This window comes from Somniosus microcephalus, chromosome 22 (assembly GCF_052327205.1).
Source record: "Somniosus microcephalus isolate GS21.2 chromosome 22, FLI_Smic_1.0, whole genome shotgun sequence".
Taxonomy (NCBI): Eukaryota; Metazoa; Chordata; class Chondrichthyes; order Squaliformes; family Somniosidae; genus Somniosus; species Somniosus microcephalus.
The window spans coordinates 62779579-62807379 of record NC_141008.1 but is presented as its reverse complement, the minus strand read 5'-3'; the positions used below and the strand labels follow the sequence as shown (position 1 = coordinate 62807379).

Here is a 27801-nt window from a genome sequence, read left to right as displayed (position 1 = left end):
CATGCTGCTTTTGCCTGACAGTTCATATCCCGTCTCACACTGCGTGCCCACGCTCATCACCACCACTTCTTCTCTTCCTCGCTCCCCTCCCCCCACCCATCTGGCTGCGATACTCTTACATAAATACACAGTGAAATATATATTTAAAAAAATAATCCAGCCAGTCCTGTAGATTGGTGGCCCTCAAACCTTTCTGTGGAGTGACCCTCTACAAATTTTGACACATGCCCGGGTTCCCAGTGCCCTAACATTGGAAAGCCAGAGTCAAAAAGCCATTGAAAACCTTTAATATACGGCAAATAATAGTCATTAGTCAACAAATACAGAAAGCAAATAATCTCAAGGACCCCTCTGGCCCCTCACAAAGTACTCACTGGGGTCCAGGAGCCCCAGTTTAAAAACCTAAGCTGTGGACACAGATTTCTTTTAATACAAACTATAATGAATCTAAAGAGCATTTGTGTGCCACTCAATCAATATTTCAGTATAGAACATTTACACATTACACTAGACAGTATTGCATAGTATTTATAGTGTCAGCTGTGGCTCAGTGGGCAGCACAGAAGGTTGTGGGTTCAAGTCCCACTCCAGAAACTGAAAAATCTAGGCTGACACTCCAGTACAGTGCTGAGGGAGTGCTGCACTGTCGGAGGTGCCGTCATTTGGATGAGACGTTAAACCGAGGCCCCATCTCAGGTGGTAGTAAAAGATCCCATGGCATTATTTCGAAGAAGAGCAAGGGAGTTATCCCCGGTGTCCTGGCCAATATTTATCTCTCAACCAACATCGCCAAAACAGATTATCTGGTCGTTATCACATTGTTGTTTGTGGGAGCTTGCTGAGCACAAATTGGTTGCCGTGTTCCCTACATTACAACAGTGACTACACTTTTTAAAAGTACTTCATTGGCTGTAAAGCGCTGAGACATCCGGTGGTTGTGAAAGGCACTATATAAATGCAAGTCTTTCTTTATGGTACAGAACCAGGCCATTCAGCCCAAAACATCTATGCTCCACACGAGTCTCCTCCTACCTTTCTTATGATAGTCTGCCTAAAGCCATGCGTACAGTAACCGATGCAAATTTCCCCCCTTCCCAACATCTTGGAAGCACATGGAGTCTGCTGAAGATGGGGCAAATTCATCTGAAGAAACATTGGAAAGTGTGACTGTTCTTCTGAATAATTAATGACATCTGAAATCGCGTGACTTGCTTTGAAATATGCCATGTTATGCCAGGGTCGCAATTTTATTCCCATGTCATCAATTATATAGAAAAACATTTCCTCCCCCCCTCCCTCCCAATGCTGCAACGACAGAAACCGAACCCACTTTTTTCGCGGATGTGACAGCTCCAATTTGATCCAATTCGACTGGATGCAGCATGACGCACCGGCAAGAGTTAATGTTCAGGAGAGTTTTAAGCTGTATTTTTTTTTAAACTGTCGAGGTTCTATTCAACTGAAGGAAGCAAAAGAAAGTCACCGTTCAAAGGATTAATTTGCTTCAAGTACTTCACTTCACTGGCTGACGAGATTGACGGCCCATTTCTGCAGCTTTTATGTTTGGAGCATAATTTGCATCAAAGAAAACTACTCGAGGAGGCAGCTCTGCATTTGCTGCTCGTACATTTTCTGATAAAAACTATAAAAGGCAAACATCACCCACAGAGGAAAATTCATCCACTAAAATTTGAAAAAAGTGTAACGTTGTTGGTTTTATTTTAAAAGCTTGCCGGTTGTCAATTTAATTTCCTCCCCTCATCGTTTCATTCATAAATAAATTAACAGCAGAAGAGAGATCTGCAAATCTAGCCAGAAGAATGCTGCTATTTTAATGATCGTTAAGATTTTAGCCTCGTAAAGGACTCCGGTGAGGACAAACCATGAAACCAGCGGAAATCGAGCCCATCAATCCGAACTCAGCTCATTTCCCTACCCGCCACCGGGCAATGCCAGACACACACACTCAGAGTGAGGGAGAAAGAGACACACAGGGAGAGAGAGAGAGACTTGGAGAGGGAGACAGACAGAGACACAGGGAGACAGACAGACACAGGGAGGGACTTGGGAGAGGGAGACAGACTGACAGACACAGGGAGACTCAGGCAGGGAGAGACTGAGCAAAAGACACACACACAGGAAGAGACTCCGAGCAACAGAAACACACAGATCGAGACTCAGAGAGGGAGAGACAGAACATTAGCCACACACACCTACAGCACTGTACATAATTTATGAAAGCGAGCTGGAGTTAGAAATGGGCACGCACACACACACACAAACAGGACATGTGCGGTCGCTTGGAAGACACAAACACGGGCCAGGCCACAGACTCTGCAATGTGATGAAGATGTGACGGTTGCGGGGAAATGGGCTCACGGGGAGATCGTGTCATTGTTTTCTGCCGCCACCAGTAAATATGGATCGAGTTTAGCCTCGAGCAATTCATTAATAATTCGACTGCGTTCAACTGCTGAGAAACAGATAAAAAAAAAGGAAATGGGTCGTTTTGATTGGTAGGTTTTTAAAACAGATTGTAATCCCCCCCTCTCAATTATTTCCGAGTGATTGACATTAATGCTAAAACCTGCTTTGGTCCTGATGTCTCTTCCCCATTCTAGTGGCACCCCGGGGAATAGAAAGAAGATCGAAGAATAGTAGCAAGTTGGACAATAAGTACTTCAAACAGCAGACACTGCTTCCTATTGCTAATAATTTGCAAAAGCAGAACTGCCCCGAGGACGCATTTAACCAGAGAAAATCGAGTTGCAATTATTTTAATGATCGATTTTGTTTGGCTCTTATTCTAAAAAAAAAGCAGCTCCCAGGAGTTCGAGGTCTTTCCGTTTTGACGAGAAACCTTTCACTCTCCAGGTTCCTCGGATTCTGTGCGAACTGCGGGGCTTTTCCGCAGTCGCTTACGTGCAAAAAATACATGTCCCTACATCGGCTGCAAAAATGTCCCGTTGCAATAAAGAATTCGAACAGTCCGGGTGGAGTGTTGCTCCAAAACAGACCTATGCACAAGTGAGAGAGAGAGAGAGGGGGGCAGGAAAGCCCAGGAGCATTCCCAGCTCACATTTCCAACCCCACGCCCAGCCCCGGCAAATACCCATTACACTCTTAAAAAGGAAAGGTCTCCCCGCCTCCAGGTGTCAAAACACGTTCAGATTTTTTCTTTATTGAAGAGAGAGAGCGAGAGAGAGAAAACAGTGGTCTTGAAAGAGAGAGAGCGAGAAAACAGTGGTCGAAGCCAATACGAAGCGTTAATTAAAAATCTGTACAAATTCAATCCCCGGTGTTATTTGTGGGACCCACCATTTTATATTCAACAAATCGCCGAAAGATCTGCCGATTCTCCACAATTTACCCAACGCTGGTCGGATTTAATACAGATCACCCTTCAAATACTCTTTTTAAATTAAAGGATTTAAATCAAACTATACATGAATTGAAGCCAAACTGGGGTAGAATAATCCCACAGCCGCCAGCACCAAACTTTAGGTCCGGTAATATTGTCTGTATTATACAGTAACCAGCGCTGACATATGCATCAGCCCTCTATATATATATATATATATATATATACACACACACACACACACAGGTATTTATTATATACACACATACATATATGTTCGCTGTATAAATATAGCTTATATTTTACAGATCATATTTTACGTGATATTTACACACACACACCCAATGATCTGGATCTAACACAGACCAAGGCAGGAGAAGCAGCCACTGCCCTTGTTCCTGGCTCGGTGCTGGGTTTTGAGAAGTTGCTCCAAGTTTTACCTGAGAAACTCCTGCAGGCAGGTGTCGCAGAAGCGGTGACCGCAGGTCGAGACTTGCACGGGTTCTCGCATCGGCTTGTTGCACAGAGGACACTGAAAGCGCCGCTTGGGCTTCTCCAGAAACTTGTAGTCGTAACCGGGCATGGTTTGTGTTGCTAGCGAGAGACAGGAGGATGTGTGCCGTGTGCCGAGTGCCGATCGCTAATTAAGTTTTCATTAAAAAATATAGATCGATATATATAATTAAGACAGGGTGAGACTACTGGGTCCGGTTGGGGTTTTTATGGCTGGGCTCCAGTTGCTAAGGTACAGGCGGTTTAACAAGCAGCCAGCCAGCTCTCCCTACAGCCAGCACTGAATGAAGAATGCCCGGCTCTGTTGATGTTTGGAGGTGATTTTCCTGGAGGAGGTTCACGTGTTATCGAAGGGGCGGAGATCCAGCAATTACTGTGCTGACAGCGCGCCCCTGGGTCCTAGCGACACACATGTTGCACCTTTGTTCCTCTCCCTTAGCCTTTCTGTACGAGTTATTTCTTTAATTTTAAAGACTGAATGCTTTTAGAAAGACACTTCTAGCTAGCCTGGAAAACGACAGATTTGTGCCCTCAATCTTAGTGGGTTGTCATTTTAATAATTTTGCATCTATAAATTAGATTGGAATTAAGTATTGCATACAATATCTATATTAAGTATATAGAACTTATAGCACAGAAACAGGCCATTCGGCCCAGCAGGTCTATTTTTTAAATTAATTCATGGGATGTGGGTGTCGCTGGCAAGACCAGCATTTATTGCCCATCCCTAATTGCCCTTGAGAAAGTGGTGGTGAGCCGCCTTCTAGAACCACGGCAATCCGTGTGGTGAGGGTACTCCCACAGTGCTGTTAGGGAGGGAGTTCCAGGATTTTGACCCAGCGACGATGAAGGATCGGCGATATACTTCTAAGTCAGGATGGCGTGTGACTTGGAGTGGAACTTGGAGGTGGCAGTGTTCCCGTGCACCTGCTGCCCTTGTCCTTCTAGGTGGAAGAGATCGTGGGTTTGGGAGGTGCTGCCGAAGAAGCCTTGGCGAGTTGCTGCAGTGCATCTTGTAGATGGTACACACTGCAGCCACGGTGCGCCGGTGGTGGAGGGAGTGAATGTTTAAGGTGGTGGATGGAGTGCCAATCAAGCGGGTTGCTTTGTCCTGGATGGTGTCGAGCTTCCTGAGTGTTGTTGGAGCTGCACTCATCCAGGCAAGTGGAGAGTATTCCATCTCACTCCTTACTTGTGCCTTTTAGATGGTGTTTATGATCCACACGAACCTCCTCCCACTCTATTTCATCTATCCGCATATCCTTCTATTCCTTTCTCCCTCATGTACTTATACAGTATTAATTATAGAATATTGTACGCATTATATGTTAAGTATACAGTATTTAAGTTTATATTAAGTATACAGCATTAATGAAGTATACAGTATTGGAAGACTAAGTACTGGATAGCTGGGTGCTATCTATATAATTACAAGTACTATATATATATATATATATCTTGTATAGGTGCCGCTGCTGTTTCCATCACACTCTTTCCGTTAAGGTTGGAGTTAGCGAAGGAGACAGCCTGCAGCTTTGTTTCAGGGTTAGATGAGCACAAAACAGCCCCTTGTCTCGGAACATCCTGCCACATTAGCAAAAAAACCGGCAGCTGCATCTCTAACCTTAACCCCACTGAGTCAGAAACAGAGAGCGGGATGCGAACGTTAATCGAATGAGGCATTCCTTTGTGAACAGCGCTGGGCGCCAACTCATATTTTAATTCATTATCACAAATCTCTCTCTTTTTTTCCAGGACACAGAGCTACTGTATATTATTATCCGGGATATATATATTCAGTGCTTTGTCCCGGTAAACAAGCGAGACTCCGGACGCGATTGACCAGTCCCCACAACCCTGGGGTATATTCCCCGCTGTGACTCAAGGAAGTGCTGGGGTTTTTTTCCTTCAAATTCTTTCCTCGGCTCTGTGGGAGTGATGTGATCTGATAACTTTTATTGCGCCAACTCAGCACTTGCAAGTTATCGGAACTGCATTGTTCCAGGGCAGAAATATTGCAATTTAACCGGGAGCGAGAACTTGGATTTCGCTTTTACGGTCTGAATGTCGAATTAGTTAGTCTTAACTCGGAGCAGTTGAAATCACAATAAGGTAACGAGATACATTTGTGGGAAAGTGCCTCGCTTTAAATACTAAAGTGCATCTTTTGAAAGTGAACGGTTAACAAGGCTGAACTTGTGATGTAAATGAAGACAGAAACACTGAGATTAGGTGGGGCTATTGACCAACCATTCACTTTACAGGGTGTGGTTGTAGTCGGTTTCGTCAGGTAAGCACTCAGGATTTTATCATCTGACTGTTGCTATAGTTACACATTCATAAAATCATATCATTAGACAATGGTTTGCATCACAGCTTAATTAACAGGATGGGTTTGAAATGTCGCGGTTAGAAAATCCTTTGGGGATAGGAGAGGAGAGGAACCCAAATCAAACTTAAAAGTTGTGCTGAACTTATTTATTTGTTGTGTCCTTTCTGTTCCTGATATATAGCTACCGCCGGGCCTCCCGCGGCGTTGCTCAGGTTGTGGTGGTGACGTTTAGATGCGTCAATCTGACCCGTCCATTTACAGCTCATGTTTTCCCAGGAGCAATACCATGTACTTGTAAATACCTGAGGTCGGTTAATGGGCAATTAATTGTATCTGCTTGTAAATTCCAGTGTTAGACTCTGAATTGTGACCAATGCATAATAGATTCAAGACCTTTTGGATACAGAGTCCTTAGACAACTTGGTATGTGTTGGTGTTGAGTCAGAGAATAGTACGGCAGAGAATGAGGCCATTCGGCCTGGCGGGTCTGCGCTGGCTCTTTCAACGAGCAGTCTAGTTAGTCCCACTTCACCTCTTTCCTCATATCCCATTTTCTGTTTTTTATTTCAGATTTCCAGCATCGGCAGTATTTTGCTTATGTTTAAGTACTTTTTTTGGAGTGTAGTCACTGTTGTAATGTCGGAAACGCAGCAGCCAATTTGCCCACAGCAAGCTCCCACAAACAACAATGTGACAATGACCAGGTAATCTGTGTTAGTGAATACTGGCCAGGGCACCGGGAAGAACTCCCCTACTCTTCTTTGCAATAGGAAGGCTCTTTTACATCCGCCTAAGAGGGCAGACGGTTTAACATCTCATCTGAATGACAGCAGCTCTGGCAATGCAACACTGAAGTATTAGCCTAAATTAAAAGATCCCACGGCACTATTTCGAAGAAGAGCAGGGGAATTCTCCCCGGTGTCCTGGCCAATATTTATCCCTCAATCAACATCACTAAAACAGATTATCTGGTCATTATCACATTGCTGTTTGTGGGAGCTTGCTGTGCACAAATTGGCTGCCGTGTTTCCTACATTATAACAGTGACTACACTCCAAAAAGTACTTCATTGGCTGTAAAGCGCGTTGAGACGTCCGGTGGTCGTGAAAGGCGCTATATAAATGCAAGTCTTTCATTTTTTGAGTCTCGAGTGGGACTTGAACCCACAGACTTTTGACATAGGTGAGAGCTATGGCGAACACATTTACTCATTGTTTTTGTGGGACCTCATGTGAGCAAGGTGGCTGCCGTGTTTGCCTAGGTAATTTCAGTGACTGCGCTTCAAAAGTACTTCATTGGCTGTGAAGTCTGGAAGACACAAAAGGCGCAATAAAAATGCAAGTTTCTTTCTCCAGCAGGCGCAAAGATCAACCTGCTGTGTTTTTACACCTTTTATTTCATATTTCCAGGACTGGCTTTTTAATCTCAAGATTAATGGGTACCATCATGAACACAGTATGCTTCAGCCCCAGCTGTATATGTTACTTCAAGTCTCATACTGCTGGCTCAGCAACTGCTTCAAAACAGGCCCTAGTGATGTCAACGACAGACTGCTTCAACATTTTTAAATCAAAAAGGGATGTCAGGTTGGATCTCAATTCTTTTAAACTACTTGATGTTTAAATTGGTTCCAATAGCAAGACTCGCATTCAAAGATAAAACAGTGATTGTTTAAATAAGTAGGCAAATTTGGGGCCTTGGGTCTTCACTGAATATTAACTAAAAAAGACTGACATCCAGTAAACAAGCTCTAGACATTCTGGTACCGTCTTAATCAACTACTTGAAACCCACTTCAGGAAATTGGACCGAGAGAATAGCCTCCAAATTAACCGGGCAGTTTGGCAGGGTGACTCGTTCCAGACCTTATTTTGCTGGTTAATAAATGTTACTACAACTATGCTTTTCTGCAACATTGCTTTTCTACAACATTGCTTTTACTTTCTCATTCTTCTGCGCCCTCTAGCCGAGTTGTCTTTTGACGGTTTTTAATGTATGGTCAAATAAGCAAGGGAAGTATACACTTGGAGTGGCTCCATGGATGTTGCCTGACCTGCTGAGTTTTTCCAGCATTTTCAGTTATACACTTGGAGTACTGCGTGCAATTCTAGTCGCCATATTATAAAAAGGATATAGAGGCACTGGAGAGGGTGCAGAGAAGATTTACAAGGATGATACCAGAAATGCGAGGGTATACATATCAGGAAAGGATGAACAGGCTGGGTCTCTTTTCTCTTGACAAAAGGTGGCTGAGGGGTGACCTAATAGAGGTGTATAAAATTATGAAAGGTTTTGATAGAGTGGATACAGAGAGAATGTTTCCACTTGTGGGGAAGAGCATAACTAGAGGCCATCAATATAAGATAGCCACCAAGAAATCCAATAGGGAGTTCAGAAGAAACTTCTTTACCCAGAGAGTGGTGAGAATGTGGAACTCGCTGCCAAAGGGAGTGGGTGAAGCGAATAGTATAGAAGCATTTAAGGGGCAGCTGGACAAGCATAGGAGAAGGGAATAGAGGGTTCTGCTGATAGATTAAGATGGGAGGAGGCTCGAGGGGAACATGGACTAGTTGGGCCGAATGGCCTGTTTCTGTGCCGTATATCCGATGTAATCCTATAAAATATTCTTATTTAACAAGGAAATAGTCTTTGTAAGTATGTCTTCACCTGACCCCACACGACAGTCCATTGCTTATATTTCCTGTTAGATTGGTTCAATATCAACACAGAAAAGCAACTTTCCTGTAATGGCTACACTGCCGCGGACTGGCCACAAGGCGGTGCGCTTTCACAGCAAGGGAAAAGGCAGCTGTACAATATTCTTAAAAGACCAATGATCCTTTCAGTGCTTTTAAAAACATTATTGCGAGACAAATAGAAAAACGGAACACCATTTTTTTTTTCAAAACAAGTTTTCTAATGTCTGCTGCTCGTCAGATAATCCCACATCGCACAGGGTAACCCTCACACTGAACACTTGTACCTGACAATATAGGTTACCAAAAAAACGGGGTACAAATGATTAATGATCTCGATTTAACATTGTGTTCAAACAGTACTTCCCGTGTGTACCTACTGGCGGAGATCATACATTTTTAAAGTGGCTGGATAATCTTGATTTGCTGCACACAGTTAACACCTCATAAAAGATGCAGAACGGATTCCGAACGAAGTGTGTTTTTGTTCCAGTTTCTCACGTACACACACACACACCAAGAGTTATTCATGTGCAGCCACCCCATTTGAAATGGTGCTGCTGTATTTGGGTGGGGGGAGCGGAGTGGATCTAATCAAAGAGCATTCAGGTAACACAACGAGCCGCCATTCACCGTTAAGTGCCTTTAAAATCAAGTGTTAATAATCGAAGCCCAGTTACTAAGAGGACGTGGAGGTCGTGTTGAATATTTCAACAGCATTTACAACATCATCTTTCAGAGATAACAAAACACTCACTCACACTACTGGTCTATTATTTGCCACGATGGCCACTTTTACCTGCAGGAGGTGCAGACACCAGTCATAGAATCAAAGAATCACGAAATTTACAGCACAGAAGGTGGCCATTCGGCTCATTTGTGTCTGTGCCGGCCTGAAAAAGAGCTCTCCAGCCTAATCCCACTTTCCAGCTCTTGGTCCGTAGCCTTGTAGGTTTCGGCACTTCAAGTGCATATCCAAGTATTTTTTAAATGTGATGAGGGTTTCTGCCTCTACCGCCCTTTCAGGCAGTGAGTTCCAGACCCCCACCACCCTCTGGGTGAAAAAAGTTCTCCTCAGCTCCCCTCTAATCCTTCTACCAATTACTTTAAATCTGTGCCCCCTGATTATTGACCTCTCTGCTAGGGGAAATCCTCCTTCTTCTTAAGCAGTCCCTCGGAACTGAGGATGACTTGCTTCCACATTAAAAATGAGCTCGCAGGTGGCTGATGAGTCCAATGTGGGACCTACAGTCTCTGTCACAGGTGGGGCAGACGGTGGTTGAAGGGGCGGGTGGGTGGGGTGCTTGGGTTGACGTGCGCTCCTTCTGTTGTTTGCACTCGGCTTCCGCTTGCTCCCGGCGAAGCGACTCGAGGTGTTCGGCGCCTTCCCGGATGCTTCTCCTCCACTTTGTGCGGTCTTGGGCCAGGGATTCCCAGGTGTCGGTGGGGATGTTGCACTTTTTCAAGGAGGCTTTGAGGGATAAATAGGTCCTTCCTATCCACTCTATCTCAGCCCCTCATAATTTTATACACCTCAATTAAGTCTCCCCTCAGCCTCCTCTGTTCCAAAGTAAACAACCCCAGCCGATCCAATCTTTCCTCATAGCTAAAATTCTCCGGCCCCGGCAACATCCTCGTAAAAGTCTTTAGTTGCTCGGATCCAGATATGATTTGCAGCAAGATCAAGGTGGATCCAGACTCTGACCCCGAACCCAATTAGAATATACTGAAATTGGCGTTTAGTAGAATGCACTTTGTAGTGTAGAAAACTATTATAAAATTCGCAAGCACAAAAAATCATGTGCAAGTTTGGGGTATTTTCACGAGGCTTTAAGGACGGATTTTTTTTTTACAGCTAAACAAAGATAAAAAGCTGGTAAGGCCTACACATTATTCTGCTCTGCCACACATATTCTCCAGAGCACTGAGTGACTAGTTAAATGCCTGTATGGGTCATTCATGTAAATCTACCATGGTGGAAGGACGTGAAAACTGAGCCCAGCAATGTCGATGGATAGTAAAACAAAAAGGATGGCGGATGCTGCAAGTTTGAAACAAGAACAGGTCAGGCAGCAGCTATAAAGGGGAAAAATAGTTAGCGTTTCAGGTATAACCCAACCGGAAACATTGGGCAGGATTTTCATTGGGCCATGGAGGCGGGATTGGAGGCATGCGGGGGGGTTAAAATCCCGAACTCAGGGGTCCCGAACCCATCCTGCCCCCGACCCGCCTCCATGCCAGTTTCAAAGGAAGTGGGTACCTGCCCTGCACTGGGACCCGCCTCCCCGAGGCGGGAAGGGGATTAGTGCCAATTAACTGCCTGTTAACAGGTAGTTAACAGGCAGTTTTTAGCCTAATCCCTATTTTTAATGTTGAAGTGTGGGATTCCCGACGGCTCCAAACCACGCCAAGTTAGAGGAGGCGGACCGTCGGGATGAAGGGCTTGGAGGGGTCGAGATGTCCGGTGTTCAGGTGAGTGATGGGTGCATAAGTGCAAAGGTAAGTGTGTTTGGTCTGTGTAAAGTGTTTAAAGAAGTTCTACTAACCTTTACAGCCTTCCTTCAGGTCTCGGGAGTCCCTCATCTCACGGCACAGAAAGCAGAATGGCTGCGAACTGTCAAAAATTGCAGCATTCAGCTTTCTGTTCCGGGGAGATCTCTAAATCATCCTGAGAGGAAGGAATTAACTTAGAATATAGATTGTCAGTGTTTGACAGCTTCAAACAGCTGTGAAACGCTGATATTTCATCTGTCAAAAGGTCTTGACAGATGAAATATCAATCTGTGATGTCACCTGTTGCCGGGTGGCCGTTAATTGGCCTGCTGAGCCCACTGGGCGGGCTCAACAAGGTCAATCAAGTCTAAATCGCGTGGGTTGGCTACAACTCGATGGAGGCGGGACTACAACCCCGAAAGTTGTAGTCCCGCCTCCTACCCAACTCCTCAATGAAAATCCAGCCCGTTAACTCTGTTTCTCTCTCTCCACAGATGCTGCCTGACCTGCTGAGTGTTTTCAGCTATATTCTATTTTTGATGGATCATAATCAGGATTGGGAGCCTTGACTGATTAGGGAGAGGATGGGAAATAATCAGGGACACCGGAACTAGTTGCAGAGCCACTACCTTTATTAATGATTCATTCTCAGAATGTAGATATCCCTCACAAGAATGCCCTCGAGAAGATGGTGGTGGGCCGCTTTCTTGAACTGCAGCAATCCACGTGGTGAAGGTGCTCCCAAGCTTCTTGGAGGCATGGACTTGTAGGGCCGAATGGCCTGTTTCTGGGCTGTAAATCCTATGTATATCCTATGTAGTTTTAGCATTGGAGAAGATTTCCATATAGTTAGAGGAGATAGTGAGGTCAAAAATATAATAGAACGACTAAGGGTGGAACGTTAAAGGTAAGAGGTGGCAGCTGCTAAATAGACTTGAGAGATATTAACTTCCAAAAGGGAATTGGATATATACTTGAGATGGAGAAGTTTGCAGGGCTATGAGGAAAGAGTTAGGGAGCGGGATAAATTGGACACAATGGGTCGAATGGCCTCCTTCTGTGCTGTATGATTCTATTGAAGGGCATGCAAAAGACCCAGAGAAGAATCATACCTCAATAAGAGTAGCACGGACAATAAAAATACTCTTCAGAACGCAATAATTCTTTTATATTGTCCATACTAACTGTTCCTCTTGAGGGAAAACCACCTCTGCACATTGCTCTACCTCTTTTAAAGTCTTACACCAGTTTCATGGGCACTATGTAAAATGGAGATTGCTGTATCAGTAGAAATACAAGGTGGCCAAATCTCCATGTTTACTTTCCTGAAACTGGCTCCCTTAATTCAACAGCACATTCATAGATCCACATTCTCATGGGACTGCGATGTCCTCAATCCCCCTGAGCGTGGTGGTGGGGTGGGGGGGGGGGTGCAGGGCAGTTATCCTCTGGAGTGCAAACAAAGGGAGTAGGTCTTGGTGTGTCCTGTCAGCCACACTCCTGTAAATATAAAAGTGCCTTAAATGGCTCCATTGACGCAATCTATGTTACTCTTAAGGCTAGAATCCTCTTTATACCAGACAGTCACCGCTTCACTGGAGAATTTATTAACTTACACTTACTTTGTGTTACTACAAGAATGTTTCATTATAGACATTTTAGAATAAATATTTACATTATCTTATTTTACAGAACACAGTTCAATGTCCCTACTAGAACATTTTAAAGCTACAGATTACACTTCCCTCTACATTGCTGCAATATATTTTATTTTTGTCTATTCTTAGACTACCACCTTTGTTTTACTCAGAATGGAACACTTTCTAATGAAAGAACCATTGGTACTCTATTAACTCCAGCCCTAATTCAATGCATCTTTTGCTCTGTTACTGTATTTTAGTCAAAGTCTTTAGTCAGTATAGCCCTTAAGCATAGCCTGCTCCGCCATTCAATAAGATCATGGCTGATCATCAACCTCAACTCCACTTTCCTGCCCGATCTCCATATCCCTTGATTCCCCCAGAGTCCAAAAATCTATCGATCTCAGCCTCGAATATACTCAAAGACTCAGCATTCACAGCCCTCTGGGGCAGAGAATTCCAAAGATTCACAACCTCCTCCTCTCGGTCTTAAATGGCCGACCCCTTATCCTGAGACTATGCCCCCTAGTTCTAGACACTCCAGCCAGGGGAATCAAACTCTCAGCATCTACCCTGTCAATCCCCTTCAGAATCTTGTATGTTTCAATGAGATCACCTCTCATTCTTCTAAACTCCAGAGAGTATCGGCCCATTCTACACAATCTCTCATCATAGGACAGCCCTCTCATCCCAGGAATCAATCTAGTGAACCTTCGTTGCACCGCCTCCAAGGCAAGTATATCCTTCCTTAGAAAAGGAGACCAAAACTGTGCCCAGTACTCCAGGTGTGGTCTCACCAAGGCCCTGTATAATTGTAATAAGACTTCCTTACTCTTATACTCCAACCCCCTTGCAATAAAGGCCAACATGCCATTTGCCTTCCTTATTGCTTGCTGTACCTGCATGCTAGCTTTCCGTGTTTCTTGCATGAGGACACCCACATCTCTCTCAACAGCAACATTTGAAAGTTTCTCACCATTTAAAAAATATTCTGTTTTTCTATTCTTCCTACCAAACCTCACATTTCCCTACATTATACTCCATCTGCCACCTTAATGCCCACTCACTTAGAATCTGCAAAGGGATACAGATAGACTATGTTCTCCTCACAGCTTACTGTCCCACCTAGCTTTGTATCATCAGCAAACTTGGATACATTACACTCGGTCCCTTAATCTATGTCATTAATATAGATTGTAAATAGCTGAGGCCCCAACACTGATCCTTGCGGCACCCCACTAGTTACAGCCTGCCAACCTGAAAAAGATCCATTTATCCCTACTCTGTTTTCTGTCCATTAACCAATCCTCTATCCATGCTACTATATTACCCCCAACCCCATGAGCCCCAATCTTGTGTATTAACCTTTTATGTGGCACCTTATCGAATGCCTTTTGGAAATCCAAATATACTACATCCACTGATTCCCCTTTATCTACCCTGCTAGTTACATCCTCAAAAAACTCTAATAAATTTGTCAAACACAATTTCCCTTTCATTAAACCATGTTGACTCTGCCTAATCATGTTATGATTTTCTAAGTGCCCTGATACCACTTCCTTAACAATGGATTCCAGCATTTTCCCAACGATGGACGTCAGGCTAACTGGCCTGTGGTTCCCTGTTTTTTCTCTCCCTCCTTTCTTGAATAGCGCGGCGTTACATTTGCGACCTTCCAATCCTCTGGGACCATTCCAAAATCTAGGGAATTTTGGAAGATCAAAACCAATGCATCCACTATCTCTTCAGCCATCTCTTTTAGAACCCTAGGATGTAGGCCGTCAGGTCCAGGGGATTTGTCGGCTTTTAGTCCCATTAGATTCTCTAGTACTTTTTCTCTACTTATATTAATTACGTTAAATTCCTCACCCGCATTAGACCCTTGGGTCCCCACCATTTTTGGTATGCTTTTTGTGTCTTCTACTGTGAAGACAGATACAAAATACAGTATTTGTTTAACGTTTCTGCCATTTCCTTATTCCCCATAATAATTTCTCCTGCCTCGGCCTCTAAGGGACCAACATTTACTTTTGCTGCTCTCTTCCTTTTTACATACTTGTAGAAGCTCTTACAATCTGCTTTTATATTTCTTGCTAGTTTTCTCTCATATTCTATTTTTTTCCCTTTTTATCAATTTTTTGGTCAACCTTTGCTGGTTTCTAAAACTCTCCCAATCATCTGGTATTATTCTTTGTAACATTATAAGCTTCTTCTTTCAATCTAATGCTATCCTTAACTTCTTTAGTTAGCCACGGTTGGATCACTTTTCCCATGGAGTTTGTGTTTCTCAATGGAATGTATTTTTGTTGAGAATTATGAAATATTTCTTTAAATGCTAGCCACTGCTTATCTACCGCCATACCTTTTAATCTATTTTTCCAATCTACCTTAGCCAATTCGCCCCTCATACCTATGTAATTGGCTTTATTTAAGTTTAAGACTCTAGTTTCGGACTTAGGCAAGTCACTCTCAAAATTAATGTGAAATTCTATCATATTATGATCACTCTGCCCCGAGGAACCTTTACTATGAAATTGCTAATCCTGTCTCGTTATACAAGATCTAAAATAACCTGTTCCCTGATTGGTTCCATGACATATTGTTCTAGGAAACTGTCCCGGATGCATTCCATGAACTCGTCCTCCAGACTACCTTTGCCAATTTGATTTGTCCAGTCTATATGAAGATTAAAGTCCCCCAAGATTATTGCATTACCTTTGTTGCAAGCTCCTACTATTTCTTGATTAATATTCTGTCCAACGGTATAGCTACTGTTAGGGGGCCTATATACTACTCCTACCAGTGTTTTCTGCCCCTTGTTATTCCTTATCTCCACCCATACTGATTCTGCTTCCTGATCTTCCGTGCTGAGATCCTTTCTCGTTACTGTCCTTATGTCATCCTTTATTATTAGGGCTATCCCTCTCCTTTTACATTCTGCCTGTCTTTTCGAAATGTCAAGTACCCTGGAACATTTAGTTCCCAACCTTGGCCACCTTACAACCACGTCTCTGTAATGGCTATCAGATCAAACCCATTTATCTCTATTTGTGCCACTAGTTCATCTATCTCGTTATGAATGCTTCGTGCATTCAGATAGAGCCTTTAATTAAGCATTTTTACCATTATTCCCTGTTTTGACCTTATTCTCTACTGCACTACCATTAAACTCTGTCTCTTCCCATCACACTCTGCTTATTTTTACCCAAATTGATACACTGCTCTATTGCCTTGACCTTTCTCTTTAGATTTCTAAATTTCCCCTCACCTGACCCCTCCCCCCTCTTTTTTTAGTTTAAAGCCCCGAGACTCATTCTGCTGCTCCTTATGCACTGCATCATTACAAGTTATCCCATAGCTTTTCACTATAAGGGGCATTAACTGTAAGTCACTGTAAGTTAATTGTAACAGGTGTTTTTTCCCCCCATTCAGTTACATGATAAATAAGTTGAGATTTTTTTTACTCGGCAGTACTGCTGCATACTCAGCTGTTCAGTGTCCCGCAGTTCAGTATCTAGGACATTCCAAAGCAACAACTTCTCTGTTAGTGAGTATGGTGGCACTCCAGTATGGGAAATCATCTCACCAGGACAATCCTTCTCCATAGCAGGAAACATTGGGTCAATATTTGCTGGAGTGGGGCATCTCGTGCAACGCCCCGTGAATTGGATTTTCTATTCACTCCCTTCAACTCAAAACTTTGTTGCGTTGCAAATTGCTGGAAGTGCGAGCTGATAACAGTGCGGCGAGGTTCAATGGATAATCTGGGACCTTGCTGAATGATGGGACCAACGGTCTTTCTCCTTAACCAATTCCATTTCAGGATAGAGAAAGAAACATAGCAACGACGGAGAAGGAAACAGGGTGAATTAAAGTCAAAGTGGGTGCAGAAAGAGAAATAAATAGGTTAAGAAAATTGGATTGAGAGAGAAAAGAGAGAGACAGAAAGGAAAAGTAAGAAAAAAATTAAAATACCTCTCGGTACAATTTACTACCTGCAGGACTGAGACTTCACAGTTTCAACTGTTCCCCTTCTGGGCCTCCGAGGTGGAGTGGCATTGCAGGAACATAAATCTCATCATTAAAAGGGTCCTTACTTAACTTTCGGCAGTGGGTTTAATTCGTTTTAATATTGCAAACGCAGCAATTTCTTGAAACTCATGGAGAGGTTGATGGCGCAGTTGTGGTTTTTGCGAGGCTAACGGCGAATCATCCAGCAACTTGTGGCGTTTCGCAACTCACGGCTTATCTCTTCCTCACCGCAAATTGCTGGGTTTTTACAAACTAATTACAGCATGCGCATTTAAATTCCTGTTGTTTTCTCAGCAAATTCTGGGCCATAATTCACTGGACTTAAGGTACCGCCCATTTGTAGCAGATACGTTCTTTGTTTGCAAAGATACAGCTGGTTCTCCACCAGGGTATAAGGGTCGAGGTGAAACAGTTTGGCAGTCGAGAGCCCCAGGATTTCAATGGCGCATCCTGCAATTTTTAAAATGTTAAATAGGCACCAAAGGTTCCGTTTTAAAATTAGAATTCCATTTCTTTTACACTGCTGTGTCTTATGTGGATACATTGCTAGGTATTAAAATTTCATCAGTGGCTTGAATTCGTAGCAGATTTTATTGGTGATAGTTAAAAAAAGGTAAACATTGAAATCAGCGATAGCTGTGAGACAATTTTAAAAGTTTCAACTTTAAAAATAGGAAGGGGTAAAAATTTGACTTACATGATAAATATCCTGGAACTCCCTCCCTAATAGCACTGTGGGAGTACCTTCACCACACGGACTGCAGCGGTTCAAGGAGGCAGCTCACCACCACTTTCTCAAGGGCAATTAGGGATGGGCAATAAATGCTGGCCTTGCCAGCGATGCCACATCCCATGAATGAATTTTTTTTAAAATGTCGGTCAGCAAAGCAATTAAAAATGCTAACAAAGCACTGGGATTTATTTCTAGGGGTATAGAATTCAAAAGTAGTGAAGTTATGTTAAACTTATATAGGACCCTGGTCAGGCAGCACAGTTCTGGTCTCCATACTATAAAAAGGGGATGGGAGAACTGGGGAACGTGCAGAAAGATTTACAAGGATGGTACCAGAACTGGAGAGATTACAGCTATCGGGGGAGATTGAACAAGTTGTGGGTTTTTTTCTTTAGAAAAGGGAAGGCTTAGAGGTGACCTGATTGAGGCCTTTAAAATTATGAATGGGTTGGGCAGGGTAGATGTGGAGAATGTTACCACTTGTGGGAGAATCCAATAGGGAAATAAGGAGAAATTTCTTTACTCAGAGAGTGGTTAGAATGTGGAACTCGCTGCCACAGGAAGTGGTTGAGGCGAATAGCTTAGATGCTTTCAAAAGGAAACTAGACGAGTACATGAGAGAAAAGGGAATAGAAAGATATGCTGAAAGGCTGAGATGAGGTAGATGGAATGGGAGGAGACGTGTGTGGAGTATAAACACCAGCAGAGACTAGTTGGGCCGAATGGCCTGTTTCTATGCTGCATATTCTATGCAAAAAAGGTGCCTTAATCTGTGTGACTACGTAAATCAATTATGCAAATATAAAGTAGTTGAAAGCAAGAATATTCAAATGGTATCGATACATTTTATCTATACATTTTTTCTGTTTTCGTCCAATTTTTTCCACTCCAGTTTTAACCTGAGGATGTCAATTCAAACTTGGGACACGTCCATGAAAGGAAGCAGGCATTGGTAACCCGTGTAAACACCTGCTTGGACAGTGCACGTCAGTGGGCTATTCCACTCTTGGATTATTATAGGCACGTTGAGTCCATGTCCTCAACTCGTACCCTCACATACATGCCGGGATCAGCAGGAGGTCCTGGATGGCAGTCAGGATCAGAAACCATCCGAGCTCAAGAGACATTGAGGCCCAATTGTGGCACCCTTGCCGCCAGCCTCACCGAAGGCAACTACCTCAACCCAGGGCAAAGATCAAATGTGGAACCAATCTGCTTGCTGTGCACTGATCCACCAAACTTTGAGGTCGGGGTAATGAGGATTTATACCTTTTTCTCTAAAAAAGAATTTAGCGAATCATTGAGGACTATCAGTTTCATGCTTTCCATTTTGGGCACATAGATCAAGTACAGCACAACCAGATACAGATGAAAATGAACTCTGCTTTGTTACATTACACTTTAACCTCAACCACAACTGAGAATTTCCACACAACCATCATAATGGCCTCTGTAAACCAAATTACCAATTTAGCAAGCGATTAAAATTAAAATGTGCACATGCTGAAAATCTGAAATAAATTATTACAAATATACAGCAGGTAGTCAGCAAGATGAATGTTTTGCATAGACATACGTTATTTGTGGCAAATAATGGGCTCTGTACTGTGGGACTCCAGGAACTAATTTCATTAGTGTTGATACAGGGACAGAAAGGAAACGGCAAGTCCAAACAAGTCAAAAGCCACTGAAGGGAGAAAACCCATATAAAGGCACTGCAGCGATAAAAACTGATCAATAGGAGACAGAAAGGAATTTCTGCAACACCCACATTGGGAATGTATAAATACTGTAGCTTATGTCCACTAACAATAGATGGTACAATGTGAGGAGCGCATAACCTACGTGTAATTGTACTCTGTCTGCGTAACTACTATGTGTGCTGAAGGAAGAATAACAGTGTTGGAACCAGAACCAAAAGCTGACTTTGTTACTACTCAAGCGAATGGCGTACACACGTATTCAACAATTAAGAGTCCTCATAGCTGGCAGAGACAGTGCTTTTATCTAATTGGTCTAGGGGGGATTTAGAACCTAAGTCCAGAGGAGAAAGGATAGTATGCAAAACATATTGCACCACAGTAAGCGTACACTTAAAAGAAACAGGACAGTTATACCAACAGCAGCACCAAACTTTCTGGTGAACAAAATGACTAGTTCAGTATTGGATCAAATCAAAAGTTCCTAATAGCTACAGGATTGCCTAAATTTCCACAGTACGCGCCAGAGGAAAGATACCTCTCCTGTCACCAGCATGTTTCAGAAAATGGCGGCCAGCGTGCCCGTGGTTTTCCAATTCACGCCAGTGGTGGACAAGGTACCTCATCATCGTCGTGTACTCAGGAAATTCACTAGTTCAGCCCCAGCTGGAGTATTGTGTTCAATTCTGGGCACCACACTTTAAGGAAGGATGTGAAGGGTTTGGAGAGGGTACAGAAGAGATTTATTAGAATGGTTCCAGGGATGAGGGATTACAGTTACGTGAATAAACTGGAGAAGCTTGGGGTTATTCTCCTTAGAACAGAGACAGACAATTTGATGGAGGCATTTAAAATCATAAAGGGTTTAGATAGAGTAAATAAAGAGAAACCGTTTCCAATGGCTGAAGGGTCGATAACCAGAGGGCACAGATTTAAGGTGACTGGCAAAAGAACCAGAGGCGACATGAGGGAAAACTTTCTGTGCAATTTGGAATGCACTGCCTGATAACAAGGTGAAGGAAACAGATGAAATACTTGAAGGAGAAAAGATTGCAGGGATATGAGGAAAGAGCCAGGGAGGGGGACAAATGGATTGCTCTTCAAAAGAGCCAGCACCGACTTGATGGGCTGAATGGCCTCCTTCTGTGCTGTACTCTTCTATGATTCTAAGACTAAACAGCTTTGATTATCCTCATTTTTCTCACACCTAGACTATTTCAAACATTGCTTGAATTGTTGTGATCACCATTTACAAAGTTGTTCTTTTTTAAAGGTTACCACTGAGGAAATATGTTTTGAAGTAACATATTTCATAAGGAAGATGTTAATTCATTGTGGCATCAAAAACAAAAAGAAAATCAACCTTTACATACAGTTCCTGAGGTGGAGAAGTTGGGTGGCTTCCCAAAATATACCTAAATGTCACGTTCCGTAGATGTAAATGGTACCTGCCTGAAATTTGTCATTACTTCATTTTGTTTGAGATGTTACCTTTAGGATAACAACCTTTTAGGTTTCAGCCTTGGTTCAGTTGTAGCTCTCTTGTCTCCGAGTCAGAAGGTCATGGGTTCAAGCTCCACGCTCAGAAGTGCTTTCTTTTGGATGCAATGTTAAAACTGACCCTGCTCAGGTGCATGTGAAAGATCTCATGGCATTAATTGAAGAGTAGGGTGGGTCTCCTGATGTCCTGGCTAACATTCGTCTCCCAACCCACATCACCAAAAACAGATCAACTGATCATTATCTCCCTACTGTTTGTGGGACCTTGCTGGGCGCATATTGGCTGTCGTGTTTTCTGCATTACAACAGTGATTACACTTTAAAAGTACTTCAATGGCTGTGAAATGCTTTGGGATGTCCCGAGGATGTGAAAGGCACTCTAGAAATAAAAGTTCTTTTTTGTCTTTTCCTATCTATATTTGTAGAACAGCAATTCCACAGAGTAGGTGAGGCCAGGGTTGCAATAATACAATTTCTAATTTAATGTTTCACATCAGAAATTCACAGCGAATGATTTTTGTAAGCGGAGTTAGAATCCGGTACTCCAAGAGTTACCAATGCATAAAGAATGGGTTGGATTGCATTTAATATGTCACTCTGTATCAGGCATCTGGTCCCAATGAGAATATATGCCTGAGGCCAAATTATTGCTAAATTTACTCGTTTATCAGCCCATCTTTGAACATACCAAAGCATTGTTCCTCATAATTACTTCCTAGTGGAGATTTCAAATTGCACATTAAGCCTCAAAATGCAATCAAGCACTGTCGAGAGTACTGCCGCCATTTACAAAACAAAACCTTTTGAAAATTTTCACAGGATAAAGTACATTATTGCTTTTTTAAAAAAAATTATGAATTACATGTGGCTCTGCTGAAGGCTCAGGGGATAAAGGCACTGTCTAACACTAAGCCAGATCAGGAGGATCCCAAATTCTAATTCTTGGTCTGGGCTGAGTTAGATAACATTCACTAAAACAAGAAGGGAGGGGAAACAACTGATCTCCATAATCTTGGGCTGTGGAGGGTTTGTAATCTTAATAGTTCTTCATTGCCATATATAAAGATACCCTATATTCATGGCAATGATGATACTAGGCTTTGAATGTGTTTTATAAACTGCTTTTCATATCAAACATTTATGAAATTGTTACACCTAACCTGCCACTTGAGTTGCATTCAAAAAACATAACGCAAGCCACGGTGCTTAGTGGTCACAAACAATCAAAAACTCAATACATCTCGGTGCATTTGTGGGCCTGTACATGCAGAGTAGTCCTCGGAGTTTCACAGTAAGCTGGAACAGTCAGTGTGTGTGTGGCTAACATACTGTATGTTATATTTCACCTACCAGTGCATCGCTTACTGACCCAGAAAAATTCTTATTAGTTGGTGGGTACAACTGGCAGCGTCAACACGCATCATGACACAATGTGCTGGTTTACGGGCCATCCCTTCAACTGATCAGACAGCACTGGTGCTGATAGATGTTACTGCAGTGTCAGATTGGGCAGGTTTCAATGGAAGTGACGCAGTTGGGGACCACTTTGGATTTGGTGGCTTTACACTCAGATTTGTACACTGCATTTATGCTTCTATGATCGTAAATGTAACGTAAAGATCCCAGTTAAATATGCATTTTAATGTATCATTTAGTCCAGTAAGTTTCAAAAATGATCTAGCTGAATTTATCAGTGAACTGTCTCATTTGCAAAGGTGTGTTCTGGAAGTCTTGTCAAAAATCAGACAGCATTGATAAGTGAGGATTACCATTATACTATTAATAAAATTACTATTCATTCCCAAGGGATAGACAAGTTAGTGGGCACTTGCAGGATAAATGAGATTGCATGGACTGTGACCACTTGAGACAAATGAGATTATACGGGCAAACGAGATTACACGGGCGGTGGGCAGCAACATTAACTATGCACAGCAATGAAATGGATGAGATTACCATTTACACCGGGAGGATCAAACAAGATTACACTGGTGGAGAGCAGCGATTTTATCTTCCACACGCTTAATTTACAGCAGAGAACGGCCCATTCGGCCCAACTGATCTGTGCCAGTGTTTATGCTCCACACGAGCCTCCTTCCACCTTGATTCATCTAACCCGATCATCATATCCTTCTATTCCTTTCTCCTTCATGTACTTATCTAGCTTCCCCTTAAATGCATCTATGCTATTTGCCTCAAGTACTCCATGTGGTAACAAATTCCACATTGTCCCTATGTAATATGTATGTTGTTACTACTTGGGATCAAATGGTAGACCAAAATCTTATTGGGGATTAAATGGTAGACCAAAAGCAGAGCATTCACTCTGGGTGTGAACGGTAATGTCACCGTTCTCCGTGAATGTGGCTTCATTTACCCCATTGGTATAAAGGGGAATCTCATTTAACCCATGAGCATGGATGATGTCTCTGCCACCATCAGTGCTTTAATCTTGTTTATCCTGTAAATTAGCATATTTTGAAAGGGTATTCCGTTTTTAATGCAAATATTTAAAACCACAAATAAGAAAGTCAACACGACAGCTTCAGAACAAATTATATCTGGGTGACATAGTTTGAATAAATTACAAACCCACAAGAGGCGGGTTAAATTTGGACCATTTTACTAATCTGCAAAGTAGTGGGTTATTTTATGTCTTTTTGAAAAATGACTATGTGGCATCTCCAATGATGGTGGTGTAGGCTTTACTCTCATCCCAACCTGCTAACTGCCTTTGACTATAAACAACTGCAACAGTCGAATCCCATCCAGTTTATCACAGCCTCAAAGGGACAGTCAGATCTGGAAACCCAATCTCTGATGAAGCTCTTAATATTGTAAGCAAAGCATCATAAGGAATGAACAGACTGACAGAGCTGTAATCCCCAAAGGAAAGAAAAAGGTCTTTTATTCTCATGGTGTGGAGATGCCGGTGTTGGACTGGGGTGGACAAATGTAAGAAGTCACACAACACCAGGTTATAGTCCAACAGCTTTATTTGAAATCACAAGCTTTCAGAGCTCCATTTCACCTGACGAAGGAGCAGCGCTCCGAAAGCTTGTGATTTCAAATAAAGCTGTTGGACTATAACCTGGTGTTGTGTGACTTCTTACATTTTATTCTCATGCCCTGTTTACACGAGAATATATTTCATTTCCATTCACAGAAGGAACTACCCAAGTGATTTTAATTAGTAACACTGTCATCCCATCACTCTGACGCAAACACTGTATCTAGATACCTTTATTGATTGGTAGGAATGTATTACTTGCAAGTAAAATACAGTTAGATGGGCTCCAGGGCACTTTTATGACTTCTAAGGATGTTTTTTATCCCAAGACTCCAAATCCACCAAAAAATGGTTGAGTTATCAGTTCTGAACTCTCTTTTTGACAGCTCTACTGATGCTCTAAATTGAAATGCATTTCTGCAGGTTTGAGGCAATCTCGAGAAGCTTGGTATTCAGAGGATTGATAGCATGGTCATGGCCCCACTATCTCTCCGGAATTTAAACTGCTCTCAGGTGCTATTGTCCCTATTGTTCTTGCTTAATCATGTGCGATGCTGTAGAAAAGGATAGCGGTTCCTGAAAAATTTGCATTTTAATGCAAGATCATTGAAGGTACAGTTTATTTGAGTTTATCTTCTTCCCTTCTCTTGAGAAAATGTTGAATAGTTTTCAGGCATACATGGTCCAAATACTTTCATACAGGGAGCAAGAGAACACAAATCGAAGGGAGAGCCTCCTTGGGCTGGTGCGCACCTTCAAATGGCCATTTAGTAGAGACACAGGTAGGGCCCAGGGAGCAATCACTTGCTAACCCTCTGGGTCCTCCTGGGTCTGGCACAGGGACCAGGGAAAGTGGAAAGTAAGCTCTCCAATGACAGAGGTAAAAGCTCAGTTTCTGAGCCATACAGACCAGGTTTTAAGCCCCGGCCTAGTTAATGTAGCTGATCTCAGCTACAGCAGGAGTTGGCGTGCTGCACTTGGCTATAGTGGCCCTGGGTAGAGGGAAGGAGAAAAATATATAAAACAACAACAGAAAATGCTGGAAAAACTCAGCGGGTCAGGGCAGCATCCGTGGAGCGAGAAACAGAGTCAACGTTTCAGGTCGAAGACCTTTCGTCAGAACAATATATATCTTGCCCAAGGATTCAACTCCTGATCATCACCCACTGGACCATTTTCCAATGACAGCATCAATGGGGAGAGGAGGGGTGGGCAGGGCAGCAATCTGCAGAGTAATAGGGAAATACATAGGAAAGTGAGACAAAGAAACATTTACAATAGATGCCTCAATTACTTTTTTTTTTTTAAAAACAAGGTTGTAATTCAAATCTAGAATTCATTAAGTGAAGCCTGAGCAGTTCGTAACATCTTCAGAGGCGTGAAATAAGATTTTGCAATCTAACTCACTCCTGGTACGATGCAGCTTTCTAAGCTTTCGGAGTGCAAGTTTTGAGGTTGCGGTACTGCGAGGCTGGAACCATTACTTTTAGTGCCTAATGTACTCCTTATCCTGGAAGGTAACAGCATCACATGGCAAGCACTACAAGCCGGTTCTTGCAGCATTTTATTGATTTAGTGAACAGTGTCGATATAAAAGTTTGACATTAACTCACACTTCAAATTGCCAATCGTATACAAAAGAAAAAGAAAGGCAGTCAATTCAGGCTGGTTTTTCCTGCACTGGAGCTGGAAATTTACACGCACTTTCCAAACTGCAAACTTCTCTCACCAAACAGCAATTAAACTCTGAATGACCTTGGGCTGTATTTACTTACAGGGATTAACCTTTGTGGCCTTAAAAGTACAGGCCATCTTAATGACAGTTTCCCCCGTAGCAGAAGAATAATACATTGTACATTAGAGTATAATGCTCCTGTCAATATAAAACAGTGTATCATTTGATTTACCGTGAGCAATGACATGGGAAATTCACTAGTCAATGTATTAACAATCATAATGATGATACAAAGCCATTTTTGGAAGAGATTTACATACACAGAATAAGGTTGGTTCAATAAACCGGTGTGGCTATAGAAGAGTGCTTTACAATCAACCGTTGAGATTTATGGAACAACAACAGAAAATGCTGGAGACACTCAGCAGACCAGGCAGCGTCAGAGGAGTGAGAAACAGAGTTAACTCTCTCTCTCTCTCTCCATGGATGCTGCCCTGGCCTGCTGAGTGTTGCCAGCATTTTCTGTTGTTATTTCAGATTTCCAGCATCTGCAGTATTTTGCTATCGTATTTGAGATTTATGCAACTCATTTCTTACTGATGTCAAACAATCATCTTCCTTAAGTGGTCACAAAACTGAAACAACTCTCTAATCAGATCCTGTTTTAGTGACCCTATTATAAATTTCAATTAAAAAATATTGGGCCAGATTCTGCTGTGGCAGGTCATCCAATGGCATCTGCCGTTAGTTGGACTTGCACGTTTAGTTTTGTAAATGTTTTGTGTGGCAAGTTGCTGAAAGTGTGAGCTGCTAACCACACAGCGAGGGGAAACAGGGTATCTGGGACCTGAGTGAACAGGGCAAGCAACTGGGTATCTCCTTAACCAATCAGATTGAAGGATTGTGAAATTAACAGCGCAAGGACTGAGAAGGTAGTGTAAATTAGAGAGGGGGGAATTCAATGTCAAATCAGGTATAGAAAGAGAAAAGAAAGATTGGATTGAGAGAAAAAAGAGACAGAAAGGAAAAGTTTAAAAAAGGTAAAAGTTTTACATTTTATGTTTTTAAAATCTCCAACAATTAAAACCTGAAGGAATGAGATTCCACAGTTGCAATAGTTAATTTTCAGTGGCCAGAAATTGATTGGCAGTAATTAACACTTATCTCACCATTAAATTGGTACTTAGACTTAAAATAACTTTGTGGCGAGTTTAGTTTGTATCTACTGTGCAAATACAGCAACTTCATGCCATTCAATGCATGGTGAGGTAGTCGGCAAGATGCCGTGATCACGAAGCAGCTTTTGGATTTTTTGAGTTCAACAGCGCATCTGCCCCTCTTTGCGCATAAATAATGGCAAGTGCCATTAGCCACACCGTTATTTTGACAGCAAAATCTGGGCCATTGGTTCCCCTCACGAGAACGGGTCTTTTTCCGAGTGGCAGGCAGTGACTAGTGGGGTACCGCAGGGATCGGTCCTTGGACCCCAGCTATTCACAATATATATTAATGATCTAGACGAGGGAACTAGATGTAATATCTCCAAGTTTGCAGATGACACAAAGCTGGGTGGGCATGTGTGCTGTGAGGAGGATGCCGAGAAACTCCAGTATGATTTGGACAGGTTGGGTGATTGGGCAGAAGCATGGCAGATGCAGTATAACGTGGATAAATGCGAGGTTACCCACTTTGGTGTCAAAAACAGGAAGGCAGATTATTATCTGAATGGCAATAGATTGGGAGAAGGGGAAGTGCAACGAGACCTGGGTGTCCTTGTGCACCAGTCGCTGAAGGTAAGCATGCAGGTGCAGCAGGCGGTTAAGAAGGCAAATGGTATGTTGGCCTTCGTAGCGAGAGGGTTTGAGTACAGGAGCAAGGATGTCTTGCTGCAGTTGTACAGGGCCTTGGTGAGACCACACCTTGAGTATTGTGTGCAGTTTTGGTCGCCTTATCTGAGGAAGGATGTTCTTGCCATGGAGGGAGTGCAGCGAAGATTCACCAGGCTGATACCTGGGATGGCAGGAATGACGTATGAGGCGAGATTGGGTCGATTGGGCTTATACTCGCTGGAGTTTAGAAGAATGAGAGGGGATCTCATTGAAACTTATAAAATTCTG

General features: G+C 42.7%; 1 protein-coding gene and 1 long non-coding RNA gene across 3 annotated transcripts in view; one reads left to right on the top strand and one right to left on the bottom strand.

Annotated features, from left to right (window-relative positions):
• The window catches only part of LOC147102462 (TNF receptor-associated factor 4-like), a 132185-nt gene that overhangs the window by 96331 nt on the left and 8053 nt on the right, over window positions 1-27801 (bottom strand). Inside the window, exon 1 of one of the 2 annotated variants that reach the window (XM_085964940.1) lies at window positions 3802-4200. The exons of the other annotated variant lie outside the window; for it this stretch is intronic. Coding sequence (XP_085821066.1) covers window positions 3802-3944 — 143 coding nt within the window. The 5' untranslated portion in view covers window positions 3945-4200. Of the gene's footprint in view, window positions 1-3801; window positions 4201-27801 lie in introns of those variants that run through there. 2 annotated transcript variants of the gene reach the window in all.
• Window positions 5993-19334, top strand: LOC147102463 (uncharacterized). The gene is made up of 3 exons (XR_015073265.1): window positions 5993-6164; window positions 7616-7792; window positions 18692-19334. It is a non-coding gene; the product is annotated as an uncharacterized LOC147102463 (long non-coding RNA).